Source organism: Juglans regia, chromosome 7 (assembly GCF_001411555.2).
Source record: "Juglans regia cultivar Chandler chromosome 7, Walnut 2.0, whole genome shotgun sequence".
Taxonomy (NCBI): domain Eukaryota; kingdom Viridiplantae; phylum Streptophyta; class Magnoliopsida; order Fagales; family Juglandaceae; genus Juglans; species Juglans regia.
Genome location: NC_049907.1, coordinates 3129520 through 3149089, shown reverse-complemented (window position 1 = coordinate 3149089; position 19570 = coordinate 3129520). Strand labels below are relative to the sequence as shown.

Genomic DNA, 19570 nt, shown 5'->3' with positions numbered 1-19570 from the left:
AATAATAATACTTCCCCCAAAGAATCCAAAGGTATCTTCCAGATTTTACTTTTCCTGCAAAAAGCAACATCAACAAGCCAATTACAGGGCCATCAAATCCATATTTGAAAAAAGCAAAATGCAGATTATCCAATCAAAGCAGTATTTCTTCGAGTTTATTGGCTTACATTATAGCCTGATTTGATGTTGGTAGTGGATAACTCCTATAATCAAGTAGTGTCTATATGGGTGTAGAAGTTATTTATTAACTCCTTACCACTATCATTATTTTAGAGAAGTTATTTAACTTTCACAAATTTAAGGAAGTTAATTAATTTTTAAGAGTGAAGACTCTTTAAATAAGAATACATATATTATAAAAAAGAGTCATGAAAAAGATAAAAATTCTAATCTCTCTCTCTTTATTTTCTATGAGAAATAATATATAGATCTCTTGATCTTGAAGCGTAGAATTTTCTAGGAGACTCTAGTAGCCTCTTAAACGACATAGAAGTGTAAACAACAAAGTGACGTGAACTATAAGACAAGTAAATATCCGACCTTGTAGGAATTTCACTCCTTGAAGTAATTCGATTTAACCTTATTTAACAGTTTTTATTTGTCCTATTTTGCCTTCAAATTTAGAGCTCATCTTACCATTTATGCTTCTTTTATTTTTTGGGTTCAGAAGTCAGATGGAATGAAAAACTAGAATTTATTAAAGATGTGTGGTTGATAATTCCCTCATTAATATGATATACATTTTCATCGTTCTCCAACAAAGATTTGCCCCTAGTATTGTTCTTGCGCACATAGATGCTACTGGGAATGTCGATAACTCAAAAACGATCTATTGTATCACATATCTCAGCGTATGGAATATCATATGTATTCTAACATCGGATAAGAATCATCTCCATTTCACTTGAAAATGATAGTATGCATTTAGTTGAAACTTGGAGTGTTTTGATAATTTCCCTTACTAATATAATCACATATAGAAGTATAATGCCAAAATGTGCTATATTTTACGCTAAATACTCGATCGTTTGATTATCAAATGACAAAAGGAGAGAAGGTTGAGAGCCCTTGATTCGCTTACAAATCAATAACCAAATTAAATGTCACATTTGTAACCATTTTCTACTTAGATATTATAGCTATACCTTGGTGGATGAACAAGATCCCTGCAATGGAAGCTTGGTGTTGGTGTCCTTGGAGGGGATTACAACTCCAGGCCAGGAGCGGCACATGCAATGTTTACCCTCATCGATGCTTGCATAGAGGGTAGTCAAGTGCTTCCCACATCCACTCCAGGAGTATTTCCCACATTGCTTGCAATCCACCCTGAAACACAATACGGGGGAGAACACTCTTCGACCTTTTAAGGTTTCTAGGAATGGATTAATGGTGCTTCACTTCATTTTTTTCCATCTGAGTGAATTTTATATCCCTCTCTATACCTTGAGATCTCCGCCATCTCCACCCTTTTCCTGTCTTTAGTCACTGGCCTCCTACTGAGAGGACCAGATTACTTACCGTTGAAGGCAACGCTCTGCATGGTAATTCACTCATCTGTTCGTATCCAAAGCGCTTGGTAGTTGATTCCCTTTTGCTATTGGCTACAACGATATAAAGCTTCAAATTTTGGATTGTTTCAATGTGGTAATATCTCATTGAAAAAACAAATGCTCTTCTACCCTTTGGATGTTCAAGCAGACAACTTATATGCAAGCAGCAACATAACCTAAATCCAATGGACGAGTGCGTGGCGAGAAATCTAAGGAACTCGACCTGTTTTCTGGTTTATTTATTTGGGAAAGGAAAACAACAAAAATAAAAAACAGGAACTCGACCTATTTTCTGGATTAGTTGTTTTGGAAGGGAAAACAACAAAAAGAAAAAACAGCACCTAACTCAGAATAGAAAAGAAAACTCGAAACAAAAACATAATGGAAACTCCCATAAACGATCACAAAACGTGATGCTAATATCTTAATGGGATATATCACACTGTGTAGGTAAAGATGAAGGATGCAATTGAAACAAAAGAAAGCTTAGTGCTTGTTAGAGCATGCACCATCCGATCAGCACGTCATGGCTCTGCAAGAGTTTCTTCTAACAATAACTAGCACAATCAACTGACAATCTAAGACATCAAAACTTCTGGACGATACAATGAGAGTATCTTCTCAACACCATAGTGAAATCCTTACAGCAAGGTCACCCATGAATCCTACCTTACAAAACAAGCATTGTACCCTCGTTCCACACAACTAACTATCGGGAATCAAGGAGTTTGCCATTGATCAATTGTAACCAATTCAAGTCATCTACAGAAAGGATTAATTATTAGGTAGTCTTGAAATATGGACACGTGCTACTCTCATCCTGTCACAAGATGCCATATCATTAAAAACTAATGCCTATGTAAGCAATTTTAATGGCATGGCATGGAATTTGTGATAAGATCGAGAGGTACCGCATCATCCATACTTTGGGAGTACCTTTCCCAAACAAAGGCTGCCATAATGCAAAACCTTCAAGAGGTTTTTCTATCACCTTTATTTTCTGATGAATCCAATGCAGGTTTCTTCGTTGGACTTGATTCTGCTGTGACTGAGTTCACACGCTTGACTCCTCTTCCTACCACACCCAGATGCGTGACTTCAGAAGACCCATTTGTGTGAGCAGTGGAAATGGTTGGGGAGTCAAAATCTCCCTTGCTGTTAGCAGTACCCATCTGTGAGGAGTTCAACACTGCTGGAGACGCACTCTTTTCACTGCCACTTGACTTAACAGACGCAAACCCTAGAATTTCAGCGAGGATTGACTTTGGATTAAGGGCCAGTTGCTGAAGATCTTCAAGCTGCAAATCCAAGGATGGATGATACAGTCAGGATAAAGTAACATATGAAATTAAGAATGGACTTCCTTGCACAAATATAAACATACCTTCTTCTCCAGCTCACCACAGAGGTCATTGAGTGTTCCAATCTCTGCTCCTTTATCTGTTGCAGAATTATCAGAATGAGAAACATTGGAGTTGCCACCCTGATCTAGCTCAGAAGCAGATGAGGAAATTGTTGATTCCGAGGCACCATTTACTTCATTCATGAGATGCTGCACTCGAGACTTGCAAACCGATATAGCTTTCTGGCAATATGGAATGGCTTCCAGTGGTTGGGACCCAACCTCCAGACACAAACAGATCCGGAAATTCCTGAATTCTAAAGTTAAGGTTGTCACTCATTGGGAACTTATATACTTTAGTGCTTATTAAATCTTAAGCTCACCACATATATCCATTCATTGAAAACATCTATGCATGAAAATAAGGTCTGAAGCAACTTCTGAAATTGATGCCTCAAAACAAAGGAGTCTTTTTATCATGAAAAGGATACAGTTCAGCTATCTGTCTACTGTCTTGTTCAACCAGCCGTTCTAAGAGAGATAGTGCTTTCTGGTAGTCGCTGAGAGAAGTTTCGATGTCCTCTACATGGAGCATAGCAAAGACATAATCCATCATTAAGACTTATAGGAGGCTTTCAGAGAAATCCACCAAAAAAATGTGGAGTCGAAAAGAAAAAGGCAATATAATAAAGATATCCCCAAACCTAAAATACTAGACAAACCTCTTTCCAGTGCCACTTCTGCCAATGCTGATAATATGTCCACTTTTTCCATTGAGTCATTTGAGTGTTTTTCTACAATTGCTCTCGCAACATCTAGCATTTTCCATGCCAAATCAAGGTCAGACTCATCCTCATCTGCTTCAGCCAGATTCTCACCATCACTATCCTCATCTTCTTCTTCTTGGTCCTTTCCACTCGACACTGCACCAGAATAAATATACCTTGTGAGAGTGTAAAAAACACTAATCCGTAGACACTCTCTCAAACGATGGTGACAAAAATGAGGGGAAGTTTAAACTTGTTGAGAGTAACTGAAAACGATAATGGGAAAGATGAATGTCATGTCTCAGTGTCATATACAAAAATATTGTGTAAGCCAGCATTAGTTATAGCATTTAGATACTCATTAAAAAAAGAGTAATTCTACATATCACAATCCCATCCCACTATGTAAAATGTGGTACTTTTATGACCCTTGGATCATCCTTTACTTTTATGATGAGTAATGTCACCTCATCATAGTAGGACAAAAGTGAGATAAGAGTGTGGTATGCAGAATGTTCCTTAAAAAAAGCGCTAGAGCATCTAAGTCTACCTCCACCTAGATCCATTCAAACTTCAGCTAGTCACACATACTCTCCATGGGTAACTTTTGTGTGCCCATGGGTGCAAAAAAGCAGGCACATCTTTGTGATGTAGAGAGTCAAATAGTATTCAACATTACACATACTTGATTAGTATTTTCAAGGTGCAATATCCAAATTGGCTAGCCAATATAATTGCAGAACAGAGCATGTGGATTTTCCTCGATATTCTCAGTATGTTACTGATGGGAATGACCGTCAGATGAGTTGCTAACCAGACACCAGCTACTAATGAAAACCAGATTCTGTAAGCCACCAGAGTAAGTGTGCACACACATGCATACAAACACTAAGTGCAACCCCTTCATCGACATCATACAACTAGTTGAGAAGCAGTTATAGCTAATAATCTTGCATAGCATGGTACCTTACATATAACAAGTCATTCCAATTATGTACATATAAGTTTATTGTTTAAATCATATTGAATGAAACACATTTGTCCAAAGCACGTTGCATGTTGTAAAAGACTCAGATAAAAATCAGGTAAGATACATGCAATAAATTAGACAAGGACATTGCTATCAGATTCCAACAAAGAAAGCACAGATTTTTTCCCCTTATAATTAACAAAGAAAGAACAGTTGCCAGATTAAAGTTCTTCAACTTGGAGATACAGTCATATTTATTTGCCTAAGAGCATACCTTATATAACATACACATCAGTACCTTCAGTCTAGTTTGTGGTCATGCAAAAACACGTGAAAGTGAACATGGCGATAACCCTAAAAAATATTCCATATTGAAAGACATTTTTTGTCATCAAGTTCAACTTTGGGAAACAGGTGACCGGAATCCTTGCAAGCAGCTACAGAAATATCAGACAGAAATACAGAAATGGATACAACCAATTTTCCTAAGTGCTGATATGTTATGAGAATTTCTTCCAACACGTCATACATTAGATATCACTTCACATAAATGAGTTTGACACATAATCGTGCACCATCGATGTACTGAGGCTAGTGCATTGCTTCATTTATAACCAAAACCAAAAGAAAAATCTTCCACAAATCTGATCTTAACTAAATTAAATTATCAAGCATGACAGGAAAGATACCAACCATTATCTGGTGCTCCATCCTGATGATTCGTACTCCCTTCCTCTTCAACATTATCCAAAACAGAAGCTGATGTAGATTCCCTGTTTATAGCACTCTTAACAGATCCATCTTTAGCAGAGTCTTGTTGAGAATCACTCTCCTTCTTAGGTACAGCACCCAATGGATCAGCCTCATCCTGAGCTTTGTACAGCAGTGCACATCCATATTTATAGTATGCACGGACGCATTCAGGAGCAAGTTCACCATAGTGTGCGACCCTAATTTCAAATAGAACTGCCAGTAAACCATTTATTGTAGAGGAATTATAAAGACGGAAAAAAGTTTCCTTTGTAACTCCCCCAAATAAATCGAATCAAGGGAAATGGAGCATTATAAGATGCATTTATTATTAAAATCCAATTAAATATGACTTCGAGATTATGCTTAGACTGATTTTAACTCTTTAATGCTTTCAAAATGTGTTATACCATCTTTTATGATACTTGAAGCTCAAGCAATACTAGAAAAATCACACATCATTAGACCCCATGACAAAAGGAGCACTCACCAACAAATAAACGAAGACGCTAATTACAGAACAAAAGCACCGAAGACATGTGCAATACCCATAAGAAACTTTCCTAAATCCATTCGTTGAGCAAAAGAAACAAACCCTATACTAAACTTCACATAATTTAAAGGAAAAGAAACACGCGCCTCAAACTTCCCAGAAAATTCTACCAAACTATTTCCTCCCCCCTCTTTTTTTTTTTTTTTTTTGGTAAGTAATAATTTTTCATTAATATTCACGTAGATTTAGCCATTAAAGTCCATGGAAACAACCAAATGGTATCAAGAAAAAGAAAACCGACAATTGAAAGCCAAACCTAATCTCTAGGGCACGGCTGAAACACTCGGCGGCCTCGTCTAGATCGTTATCCTTGATGGCCTTGGATCCCCTATCCATCAACTGGTCCGCGAACTCCAACGATTTTTCTCGATCTCCTTCGGAAGAAGTCTCAGCTGCGTTGTTGTTGTTGTTGCAAGTGGACTCGGTGCCCCCCTGAGCGTTGGACTCTATGGTTGCCTCGTTCGAGGTGCGGGTTTCCTGAGCGTTCGGAGCTAAGGCTTCGTCCACTTCAGGGGCTGCCATTGTAACCGAGGTTTCTGATGCTGGAGCCTCTTCAGCCATTGCTACGTTTGCTTCGGGGAAAATAGGAGGGTTCGTTTCTTTGCTTCAAAAACCCTTTGAGCGGAAAAAGCAAAAGGGCAAATAAATTCGTTTGCTACTCATCCTCATCAGTCAAGGAGTCATCACACATCGCGCATTATAATTTTTTTTTAATTTTTTAATTTTACATTTTTTAAATTAATTAAATTTTTTTACTCATCATTCATTCATCTCACATTTTGATAAAAAAAAAATAATAATAATAAAAAAAAATTTAGTATGTAATATGTAAAATAATGAATAAAATTTTTCATAAATTTAGATCTACATAGTACATAGACATCTAATAAAAATAAATTTAGAATGCTAAAAGAGAAAATAAATGAAAATAAATTTATTATTAATAAGAGAAGTGAGATTTGGAAGAATTTTAGATATACCATCTCAACTAATATTAATTTTTTTTTATAAAAAAATTTTATAAATCAATATTTTTCAAGAGGCAACAACAAGAGAGCTCTTTCTAGTCAATGATATTTTGTAAAATAAAAATACCATTTATAAAAAGGTATAGTTATTTTGTTCTTTTTTATATTATTTCTTATATAAATATGATTCTTAAAATGTATAAATTTCTAGTACTTCATTTGAAAAAAACGAAATTTATGATTAAAAAATAATATTTTTATGTAGATTTGAGATATTTTTTTTTTTAAATAAAGTGTACAGGACTTACACAGTTCATAATTACAAATATTATTGATCTATAAATATACTTACAAAGAGAGAGAGTAGTTTTTTTAGTTATAAAAATAATTACTTTTGAACATATAAAATAAAAATTGAATTGTATAAATATATATTTTTTTAAATTCTTTATTTACTTATTTTTCTCATATTATCTAAACAAATTGGTCCAAACATTTTCCGACCAATATCTATTGTTCCAACTTCCAATAGATTGGTAAATTCTCATTTTTAGAACTAAAGTAAATAAACAAAGCTTCTTGTGTGCTCTTTTAAATAACTAATCAACAAATGCCAACGTCTGATGGTGCAAGACCCACAATCTATATAATAATAATAATAATTAATCAACAAATGTAAATGTCTATATCAGCCATACGTCTCGCCACTCTCGTTCTGCTAGTTCACAGAAAAACGAGGGTAATATTGGAATGGTGACTTCTTAAAAAATGCCTGACCACATAAACGCTTGAGGATCAGCATAGTCCCACCACAGCGCCCATGGCTTCCACAATCTCACCGCTGCTCCAAACCCTCTCACACGGCCGTCTGCGCGATGCGCCCCTTATCTCCTGCAAGGCGCAAGCCTCCAAACCCGCGCCAATACGTCGCACAACTACCGTTCCATCCGGAAGGAGACAGTTGTTGTCCCTGCTAGCGGCGTCGTCGGCTTTGACGGCGATAGAGCGGCCATCGAATGCGGTGGACATTCCGCTGTTTGGATTGAGGAAGAAACTGAAAGATGCTGAGAAGGAAGCGGAGGAGATAGTAAAGGAGGGATTTGAAGCGGCGGAAAAGGGAATAGAAACGGTGGAGAAAGGATTCGTGACGGCAGAGAAGGGGATAGAAACGGCGGAGGAGGGAATCCAAAAGGCGGAGAAAGGGATCGAAACGGTACTCAGTTTCGGAGGGTTGGCGCAGGCGGGAGTGGTGGCGGGAGCGGAGGTCGTCGGGATATTGATTGCTACTTCGATCGTGAATGGTATATTGGGGCCCGAGGCTCAGAAATCGTAGTTCATGTAAACAACCACGAATGATCGGTGGTTGAATTTCAATCAGTTGTGAAACTATTTTTGTGGTTTGTAATTTTTGTTAATTTGTTGTGATAAATTCCTCGTGTATATGAAGAAACTATCTTCAACATTTGTGTACTTCGATCGACGAGACTGCTCCACTAGTTTAAAGTCTTGTTTTGATTATCTCTACTTTCTTTATTTTTTTGCACAATTATATTTTATATTTATGAACAATATTGAATGAGTCTGATTCCACTAGTTATTTAGTTTTGACAAATAGATTATATCATAAACTTTATCTATAGATTTTTAATAGTCTTTGATATATGTAATCGTGGAGTACGCAAGTGTCGTGTAATTTTAAAAAAAAATTAAATATAAAATTTATATAAAAAAATTAATTTTTTTAATAATAAATTTTATTCTTTTTAAAATAATTATATGATATTTATATATTTCATGACTGTATCTAGTATTATTCATTTATTTAATATATCAGTTGAGCCGAATTTAAATTTAATCAAATTCATTTTAGACGTTTGGCATGCAAATTTGTTTATTTATAGCTCTATTTTATATGGATGGACATATATTCAAAAATTTGCCAAGTGTAAAATGATATAATTAAAAGGAAACAAAAAATAAAGCATAGGAAATGAGACGACATGACAGAGAGTGTTTGTCTTATTGTCTTGAAATTTGTATTCATAGTCCATAAAAATAGTATTTTCCTTTTTTTTTTTTTTCTGAAAGTATATTTTCCTTCTTATTAAGATAGAGTTATAATGTCATGGCAATCCTAAAAAAATCCTAACAAAGTCTACAAAGATGCAATAATTCTAAATTGGTGGATATAAAAAATATAATTAAATAAATCACCATCTTAATATTGTATTATGAGTAATGTTATATACAATTTTATTACGTATACGTTACACTCATTTCTTTTTAAAAAATATGAAATCTATTATTAAAAGAATAATTTATTTCATGTGAATTATAAATTTATCTATTTATTTAAAAAATATGAGAAAATTATATATCTAAAAATACAAATATTATTTCTCATTTATTATATGATTATTATGACTATCAAAACCTTGCTAGCCTAACAATTCATGAGGAAAAAACAAACAGTAGCGTAATAGCTTAGAACAAGTCATCTGTTTTTTCAGTACGTTTGGTCAAAAACTCCTCAAAACCTTGTAAACATATCTTATCTCCAAAAAAACAGAGCACTGTACGGCTAGCGGTTTGGGCTCCTAATAGTTAATTACTTCAAAAATCTGCACCCAATTATCTCAATGGCTCGCGTCGCCTCAAGCTCCGTCGGCCTCCATAGATTCCGACCCACCTTTCGAACCCCTCAATCTTCACGGCTCATGAAGACCACCCCTCTTCACTACCCCAACAAGACCCATAAACTTCGAAGCATAGCTTGCTGCCAAACAAAGCCGGAAGTCGAGACCTCCTCGTCGGTATGTTCTTTAATTTCCCATTCTTTAGTTTCTTCTGCCAATCCCACTCCTCCTGGTACCCCAAGTCGTATCCTCGTTTGGAAAGTCCTTACTTGTTTCGCTTTTGTGGATTTATTTAGGAAAAGTTGGTTGATGGCAATACCGATGCCCAAGCAACAAGTTCCTCCGTGGAGAATGGTCCTCCGGAATTCCCAAACAAGGGCATCAACAAGCAGATAGCAGTGGTCTCTACTCTGGCTGCGCTGGGGCTTTTCTTGTCGGCCCGACTAGATTTCGGTGTTTCTTTGAAGGACCTATCTGCCGCCGCATTGCCTTACGAAGAGGTTTCTTTGTGTAATGTTTATTTATTTGGCTTTCATGTCATATTGTTGCTGTTGTATTTGTTCAGAATGGTGTTGCTTTACATTATCTTTGGCTGGTGTTTCAGGCTCTTTCAAATGGGAAGCCCACTGTTGTGGAATTTTACGCAGATTGGTGCGAAGTATGCCGGGAATTAGCTCCAGATGTCTACAAAGTTGAGCAACAATTCAAGTAAGAATGATCTTCAACGCTTGGAATGTTTTCCCTCTGTTTCTGTAAACAACCAAGCACATGTTATATATTGCTCGAGTATCTTTGTGCAAAAGCTTAGATTATTGCTGGGACCGAGAAGGCTGCTAATGAGGCCTTGATGTTACATATTGGATATACGGCCTTAACTCTAAGCTTTTAATCAATTTGAGACTAATTATGTGATACCCAATAGCTAATTTTGTTGTTTCTACTCTTTCTCGGAATTTTCATTGCACGTGAACCTCCAATAACTATAAAAAGTTAGGATATTTGGATAGCATGTTTATTTACTACATATGATTTGGGAATGATGCTTGAAATTTACATATTGCATTCATGGATGGTTTTTAAATCACTTCTCACTTTTTCTGAACCAATTCCTACTTATCTCTTCTTACGCAGGGACCGTGTGAATTTTGTTATGCTGAATGTTGACAACACGAAATGGGAACAGGAGCTTGACGAGTTTGGCGTTGAGGGTATTCCTCACTTTGCATTCCTAGATAGGAATGGGAATGAGGAGGGCAATGTAGTTGGCAGGCTTCCAGGCCGGTACCTGCTTGAGAATGTGAATGCCTTAGCACGTGGGGAAGAATCCATTCCCCATGCCCGTGTTGTGGGACAGTATTCGAGTGCTGAATCAAGGAAGGCACACCAAGTTGTCGATCCTCGAAGTCATGGGTAGACTCAGATGTTACCTTCCCCTGCGGGATACAAACTGTCAATTCATCACTGGTAATGCATGTAGGAGGTAGTCTCCCATTTACTCATTCTATACACTTTCTGTACTTTTTGTGAACAAGTTTGTAATGTAATGGAAAATAATCTTTTATGCATTCTGTTAGAGGTCTTTTATACAAGGAAACCTAGAAGTGAAATCACCATACATAACTCCTGGGTTTGCTGCTTTGGGACGCGTCTTAGTGCACCCATTTGACCCGATTGGACCATGCTGGTTAATAAATATCTAAAAGCTGAGGGAACTTTGTAGCTGCCCAGAACCATATTTCTTTAGAAATCTCTAGATATATGTTTTTTTCCCCGAATCTTTGGTGAAAAGTAACTGCATGATATAGAACTGTACTAAACCTCCTTCTAAATGCAATGCAAGCCCTTTGAAGTTTGATGGGTATAGAGTGAATTGCCATTGTTTTTTGGTTGAAACATAAAAGTCTAGGCACCTAGTTTAGTTGTTTCTACATTTGATCCGGGCCGGGATTGAATCTTGACACTCTTTATTCTTTAACCTGCAGCTTGAAAATGTCGCATTTGAAATATTATTTCCTATCGTTTATTTCCTAAAGCAAGTTGCTGCCCTGCTTTAACAGATTCCTAGCTCTCTAAAGAACGGATCTGTTCATCAATCGTAACATTCTCTGGTCTCCTTGAACCGTGTCTCAGATAATCTGTTTACAAGTTCTTGAATATCCCCGTCAAGAACAAGAAATCTGTTGTTACTGTCCAGTAAAACACTCTAGTGCCCTTTCTTTCTTAAGCCACTCTAGTCCGCTTGCGGAGCGAGTACTAATAGGGAGAATTTTTGGTAGGAATAGGAAAAGATAGAATACTGGAAACTGAAGGAAGAATTTCAGGAAAAATTGACCCTTTTAGCTAGTAGCCTCATCCACGTTATTAGTCCTCTGTGGTATTTGGGCTTATTTGAGAAAATAAGTTGCTATGTGCATCTATTTACCATCTAATTCAAAATCCTAGGATTAATAGACTACTTAATTTAGAGATCTTTCTAAAAGACATGAAAAACAAAAACAAAATCTCTATAAACTTCCCATTTTTTCTACTTGTCGAACCATAACTATAAGAACGTCAGGTTAACTCAAGGGAACTTTGGAATAATGAGAATGACTGTAATTTTGTGTGTACCTGGTCAGTTACATATTCCTTTTGTATGTGCAATGAGGGGTGTAAACCCGAACCCCTTGGTCAGGTGAGGGTGTTGGACTGACCGCACCAATACCGTTCTGGGATTCGGTGTGCGACGGACCACGTTGATGGCGAGGACATTCGCACTCGTTGATACGGAGGCCAGTCTCTATCATGAGCGTGGTGCAATCGATAAATTTGTTGGCTTGAGATTTTGAAAAAACAAAAACTATAATCCACAGACCAAAATATTCAAAGAACAATCAACATAGATCATTTTGCATATCGACTCATATGCTCCTCTCTGCATAGAGCTGGAGAGAATTTCTCGAATGCAGAAGGAATTACTTTCGAGAGTAATAGCATTTTTGCAAATAAAATGGAAAATTAGTTATGAGATATATATATTCTATCGATCGCATGGCTTAGTAGTGATTATGTCCATATGATCATCCGAGCAATTTGAGAAATGCAAGCTGTATGTAACTAATGTCATATTGCAAAATAATTTGAACATATTGTCAGGGTGTACATGATATATTGCTTTTAAATTCATGAATCGTAAATTTTCCACTTCAATATTTTATTTTTATTTCTAAAATTCAAATTTAATGTCTTAATTAAATTTGGTAAATATTGATGAGAAATTATATTTAGTGCATTCCCTGAAATTTGAATGCGATAAATTTTTTCATTAATTTTTCCTAATTGCCGCCATAATTAAGAACGTTACCTTTTTTTTTTAATAAAAAAAAGTAAGAACGTTATTTGATGGAATGCTATACATATTAAACGACTTCTTGGATCAGGACACCCACGCTTGCTTACGTGCTTTCTCACAAATTCAAGAATCATGACCACAAAAACCCTTGCTTTTCGTTTGGCTATTCTTTCACTGGTACTTGCTGCCCTCTTTGCTCTTCAGGAAGGTGCGTACGTTGTACATGATGATCTATATATGGTGCTCTTACACGACAGTTTATCACGTTGTTGATATGCATACATATACATATATATATATATATATATATATATATATATATATAACGATATATGTGTAAAATTATCACTTGTCTCAAAAATTTAAACTAATAAAAATACGTAAATTTTATTATTTATTTTATATCTTAACAATATCACCCATATGCACAATACCGACGATAATATATATATATATATATACTATATATATTAATTGTGGATAGTCGTGAACAGTATTTTTTGTCGTCCTCTGTATTGCAGTCTGTTTTTTGTGTGTTTTCTTTTTTTTATCCTTCTGTTATAACATTTTGTGTCCGTTTAACTGAGAGTATTTTGGTCTTTGAGGGTGTTTTGGTCTTTTGATTTTTTTTTTCCTTCCCAAGATTTATCCTTCTGTTCTAACGCTCTCTCTGGATTTTATATTTCTGCTTTCTCTCTCTCGCTTTTATCTTTGAAAGTGACGCTATCTCCTCTCTGCATCTTTGTGTCTTCTCTCTCTCTGCATCTTTGCATCGTCTTCTCACGACTTCTCTCTCTGGTTTTTCTCTCTGAAAGTGATGCTCTCTCCCTGGCTTCTCTATTTTTTTTTTTTTGGTGTTGTTAGTTTGGAGATTTTACACGGATTTGTTGGGTTTCTTTTTTAGGTGCCATTCGTTTGGAGATTTTACATGAGTTTGTATGTTGGGGTGCAGTTCATTTGTGAAGAAATAAACTTTCTCTTCACATTTGCATGTTGTGGGTTTGCATGTTGTGGGTTTTTTGTATCTTTTGATTTTCTGAGAAAAAAAAAATTTCTCTTCAGATTTGCATGTTGTGAGTTTTTTGTGAAAAAATATATTTTTCATAGGTTTTTTTTTTTTAATGTTGTTGGGTGTTTTTTTTTTCCGTGCAATTTTTTTCGTTGTTTGATTTTTTTTTCCTTCGGTTTTTCATGTTGTGAGTTGTCTATTTTATTTTCTTTGCTTTTGTTATTTAAATGTTTTTGAAAAAATATAATTTTTTCTTATGCTCGATGGGGTTTTTTTTTCTCATTTTTTTATTTACAGATTTTTTAAAAGATACAATTTTTTTGGTTGTTTGATTTTTTTTTTCCTTCGGGTTTTCATGTTGTGAGTTGTCTATTTTATATTCTTTGCTTTTGTTATTTAAATGTTTTTGAAAAAATATAATTTTTTCTTATGTTCGATGGGATTTTTTTTCCTGTGGATTTGCATGTTGTGAGTTTTGTCTTTGGATTTTTTTTTCACATTTTTTCGTTTCATGGACTCGGTTTTTTTGGTTCTCATTTCGTTTTTTAAAAAGATATAATTTTTTTGGTTGTTTGATGGTTTTTTTTTCTACATTTGCATGTTGTTTGCAGTGTGTTGTTTGCAGTGTTGGGTTTGTCTTCGTTGATTTTTTTTTTTTTTGTAGATTTGCATGTTGTGAGTTATTTTTTTGTCTTCGTTGATGGTTTGTCTTCAGTTTTTTTGGTTGTTTGATGGTTTTTTTTTTTTTTTGGATTTGCATGTTGTGAGTTCTCTGAGTTTGAGTTTTCTCTCTTCAGGTTTGTTATTTGCAGCGTTGGGTTTGTTTTCATTGATTTTTTTTTCTATTCTTTGCTTTTGTTATTTAAATGTTTTTGAAAAAATATATTTATTTTTTTATGTTTGATGGGGTTTTGTTCCATGTGGGTTTGCATGTTGTGAGTTTTGTCTTTGAGTTTTTTCTCTGCTTTTTATGTTTGATGGGTTTTTTTTCCTATAGATTTGCATGTTGTGTGTCAAAGATTTTTTTGTTGTTGTGTAATTGGATGGAACTCAGTTTGTGTTTGAGAGATCTATTATGTTGTGTTTCGAGTTTCATCTTTATCTTATCTACATGCTATTATAACCATAGGAGAATTATTAAGATCTGGCCTTTTCTGATCTTATTTGTTCTATTTATACATCTCACGGCCTTTTAATGGTTGTTTGATGGTTTTTTTTCTGAGTTTAAGTGGGTGTGTTGATGCTGCAGATCCCTTTTTTTTTTTTTTTTTTTTTAAGGCTAGTTTAAGTGAGTGCTTTGATGCACTTCGCTTGTTGCAGTCAGCTCTGATGAGAGGGTTACGTATGAGACACGGGATTTTTTTTTTGTATTTTATTGTTGATTATTATTATATTGGTTACATGATGTGGTTTTTTCTTTTTAGTTTCTATATTTTTTGTATGTTCCAAGATTTGATATGTAATATATATATTGAACAAATGTAAAATAAAAGTATTTTATAATATATTAGTTTATTTTTGTTTTAGTATAGAAGATAGAACTTGTAAATTATTGTCTTTTTCATTCGATGTTATAATGACTAACTAGTTTTAACCTTTCGACTAATTAGTTTTGGCCTTTCATTTCAAGTTGGTATCTCTTAACTTTCTCAATTTGGGCTTTGATTGTTCAATATTCATTGAGCATAAATATTTAATATTTGTTTGCATGGATTATTTGCATAATAACGAAATCTGATTAAAGAATATGATGAAATCCCCTCTTACAACCTTTTGCAATTTGTTTGCATTATTTTATTATTTTTAATTGTGAATATATCCATTGTGTAACATTATCTTTTTGTTTATTTTTTGTAAAGGGTTTCTAACAATAGCATTCACATTAGAGTTTTACTTTAAGATTTGTCTTTCTCAACTATTTCGTTATAACATGTGATTATTAATTTATTTATACTTTGAGGATTGATCAAAAGTTTCAAATTTGTGATGGCCGTGAACAATGTTTTTTGTCCTCCTTCGTGTTGTGGTCCCTTTGTTATTTTTTGTCCTTCTGTTTTAACGTTTTGTTTTGTGTTTGTTTAAGTGAGGGTATTTTGGTCTTTGAGAGTGTTTTGGTTTAGGTTTTACTTTTTCCTTTCATGCATTTTTTAACTTCTACTTTATTTATTTTTTTATTCAGTTGTTCACACTTTTTTTTTCCTTTTTGAATTTATGCACTTGATTGTTTAGTTCTTTGAAGGAATTTGGATTGTATATGTTGTGGAAATGCATGTTTTGGGTTTATGTGTTTAGTTTTTTGTTTCATGCATTTTTTAACTATTTCATTTTTGGAGAATTTACAAAGGACGTGAATAACACAACAGAAAAAGCTATTGTTGTTAACATATACTATAAATATATTTTTCTGTAGTAACTATAGAAAATATAATTGTTAACTATAGACCAGAAAAAACATATTCTATATTTTTTGGAAAATTATATGAAATCTTGTGTTATTAGAATTAGACAATTCTCCTACACTTAACAATTTAAAAACCTATCGTAATTCCCCTAAAAATGAGCCACTCTTTGCTAAAATATTTTGTTGTATAATCCCCATGTGAGTTATCTACACTTGTTTTGGAAATTTGCATATATATACGACTTCTGTTGTACTTTCTGTAGAATGGATGAATTTGCTTTGATAGGGACTTTCTCAGAAAGTAGTTCGAAGAGTGTGAGTTTAGATGGGGCTAGAAGGATGGCTTTGAAACACATTGAAGCCTTTGTCCTCACATTTTCTGATTCACAAGCATTTGCTACTGCTGCTGCATCATCAGCCCTTGCAGCATTGTCACAAGTGACAGAAAGAGCTCGTATTCAAGAAGCAGGGCATCTGAGATGCAAGTTTACCTTCATCCCTACACATATACTTTTTATGAATATAACTCTGACCTCATTCATTGTGCTCTTAACATTTTCTCATACTTGCAGCCATTTTCTTTTGACCTTTTCTTGAAAGTTTTATTCATTAATGAAATGTATCGTCGTGGTTTTCTACAGCGTTTGCTGCAGTCAAGATGAGCTTTTACTCAAGAGTCGAGTAAAAGTACGTTTGAGCTTCTACTCAACACATCTTCACATATTAGATTTGTTGTTTTGTTTGTTTTCTCTTCTATTGTGAATCTATACATTAATGAATGGATGATTGTTTCTTTTAATTTTTTTTCGTTAGAACAGATATTCACATGTTTTATTTTTTGTTTTTGTTGATCTTTGTTTTGTTTGTTTTTTCGCTATTGTGAATCTGTAGCTATTTTTCTGTTGCCTTTTTTATTTCACTATTAGGTTTGTTAACTATTAAATGGAGGGGCGCCCACATGGGGCTGACCCCCTCCTGCAGTATAACGCATGGCTTTAAGCCATGCGTTATTTGCTTGTAACGCATGGCTTAAAGCCATGCATTACTGCCGTTACACATGAATATTGAAGGCTGGCCTTTAAGGCCAGCCATGCATAGGAGGACTATATATAGTCCTCCTCAATTGTGTTTTTGGCACTATCTGAAAAAAAAAAAAAAAAAAAAAGACTCTCTCTCTTTTTGTTCTCTCTTGATAAAATACTTAGGCTGTGGATTGATTAAGTGTTACTCTAGTTCTATACTACGTAGTACACTTTCGCCACTAAGAGGAAACGCTTGGAGTTTATCAATGTGGAAAAACTTGTGGAGCAATTCTTTAAACTGAGCTTGAGGTACTTTTCCGCTGTGCATTCTAACATTGGTATCAGAGCGATTTTTTAAATTGCTTCCAGTTTATATTTTTTTCTCGCATATGCTTGAGATTTATATGGTGTTCTTTTTCCAGATAGTGCCAAAAACACAATTGAGGAGGACTATATATGCACGGCTGGCCTTAAAGGCCAGCCTTCAATATTCATGTGTAACGGCAGTAACGCATGGCTTTAAGCCATGCGTTACAAGCAAATAACGCATGGCTTAAAGCCATGCGTTATACTGCAGGAGGGGGTCAGCCCCATGTGGGCGCCCCTCCATTTAATATCTCCCACTCGCACACAGTGGGCATGACCCCAGGTCAGCATCTCTCTAATGTTCTCAATCTTGTTCATACAAATAAATAGGCCGTGCGACCACCAAGCACATCTGTAGAAAGGAGGGAGTACATACACCAAATCTCTCCCAGAGAAGACCAGCATAGTAACATCCCTAAAGTGTCTGGTAATGTCCTAGACTTATTCGATCGCATCAAGATCAAGCATTTTCGAACCCTCTTGAGTTTAAAAACTCAGAACAATGCTTGATTACCTCCAAATATTTCAATGTGTACACAACCTTTAGCCGCTACCAAGATGTAGCGTCATTTGTATGACGTCAGCAAACACTATCGAAGATACGATATTGAACAGTCTTCCCTTTACACTCATATCACTCAACTTTGGTTGAACTGCTTTCCCAACAATGCCTCTTTAGACCGTATCAATCATGGCCATTTAGAATATATAAATGCTTGAGGAACCTCCGTAACCAAACAGCTTCTTGAATTGCTGCAGAACATGCTATTGGCACGGATACATCAGATCCAGTGACAATATTCTGCGATAGCATGGCAGCTCTCGCATATGCTAAGGACTCAAAGTATCATGGAAGAACCAAACACATAGATATCAGATATCACTACATCAGAGACATGATAGCGCAAAAGGAAGTGGTTCTGAAACATCTTTCTACGAGTCGCATGGTTGCTGATCCCTTAACGAAGCCTATAGCAAGATATGTCTTCGAGGCTCATGTTAGGAATCTAGGACTGCGTAGACTATTAATGTAATTTGTGTTTCAAATGACATAAAGATGTAACATTTCCTTTGGGATATTAATACAATATGATTCAGTTCTTGTCTTTATCGTATTATTTTTAATACACACACACAAGATATGTCAACAGGCTTATATCGGCTCACTCACACGAGCGATCGCCTCTAGCGCTTAAGTAGCGAGTAGAGATGAGACATTGTGTCCCTAGGTACTTGTCCAAAGGGATAAGTTGGTTGACACAAAGTTATGTCGCCTTAGTGGGAGCTAAGATGAGGTCCATTGATAGGACTATGCATGGGTTACCCCACCATCCATGTAGCCTGTAGTAAGCCATATGCGAGTTTCTCTTTGACGCCTTAGAAACGTGCAAATTGAGGAATTCGGGTTAGACGCTTAAGGAGCGGCTAGACTGAGATCTGTACGGTGTTGATATAGACATATGCTCTTTAAGAAAGAGAAATCCACCGTAGCATGTGTTTCATACTATATGTGCTTATACGACCATATGAGTAAGTGAGTAAAATGTTTCACTTTTTCTCACTGTGTGAGTCTCATTTCTTAAAAAATGTCCTTTACTTTTAACTATGTCACGAGATGGAGGTTGTGATGTTTGTTACTTTGGCATGCTGTCTATGGCCATGATTGATACGGTCTAAAGAGGCATTGTTGGGAAAGCAGTTCAACCAAAGTTGAGTGATATGAGTGTAAAGGGAAGACTGTTCAATATCGTATCTTCGATAGTGTTTGCTGACGTCATACAAATGACGCTACATCTTGGTAGCGGCTAAAGGTTGTGAACACATTGAAATATTTGGAGGTAGTCAAGCATTGTTCTGAGTTTTTAAACTCAAGAGGGTTCGAAAATGCTTGATCTTGATGCGATC

General features: G+C 35.4%; 3 protein-coding genes across 3 annotated transcripts; 2 read left to right on the top strand and 1 right to left on the bottom strand.

Annotated features, from left to right (window-relative positions):
• Positions 1-1918: 1918 nt before the first annotated feature.
• On the bottom strand, positions 1919-8238 carry LOC108995363 (protein HGV2). The gene is made up of 6 exons (XM_018970926.2): positions 6189-8238; positions 5323-5579; positions 3615-3815; positions 3384-3474; positions 2935-3202; positions 1919-2848 (listed from the first exon to the last, which is right to left on the bottom strand). The coding sequence occupies exons 1-6, from the start codon at positions 6491-6493 to the stop codon at positions 2522-2524; spliced, it is 1449 nt and encodes a 482-aa protein (XP_018826471.2). The 5' UTR covers positions 6494-8238; the 3' UTR covers positions 1919-2521.
• Positions 7663-8420, top strand: LOC108995381. Its single transcript, XM_018970954.2, has one exon. It carries the CDS (start codon positions 7721-7723, stop codon positions 8231-8233), a length of 513 nt encoding a protein of 170 aa, XP_018826499.1. The 5' UTR covers positions 7663-7720; the 3' UTR covers positions 8234-8420.
• Positions 8421-9418: 998 nt separating this feature from the next.
• LOC108995388 (thioredoxin-like protein HCF164, chloroplastic) lies at positions 9419-11109 on the top strand. The gene is made up of 4 exons (XM_018970961.2): positions 9419-9713; positions 9833-10036; positions 10141-10244; positions 10668-11109. The coding sequence occupies exons 1-4, from the start codon at positions 9540-9542 to the stop codon at positions 10948-10950; spliced, it is 765 nt and encodes a 254-aa protein (XP_018826506.1). The 5' UTR covers positions 9419-9539; the 3' UTR covers positions 10951-11109.
• Positions 11110-19570: the final 8461 nt, after the last annotated feature.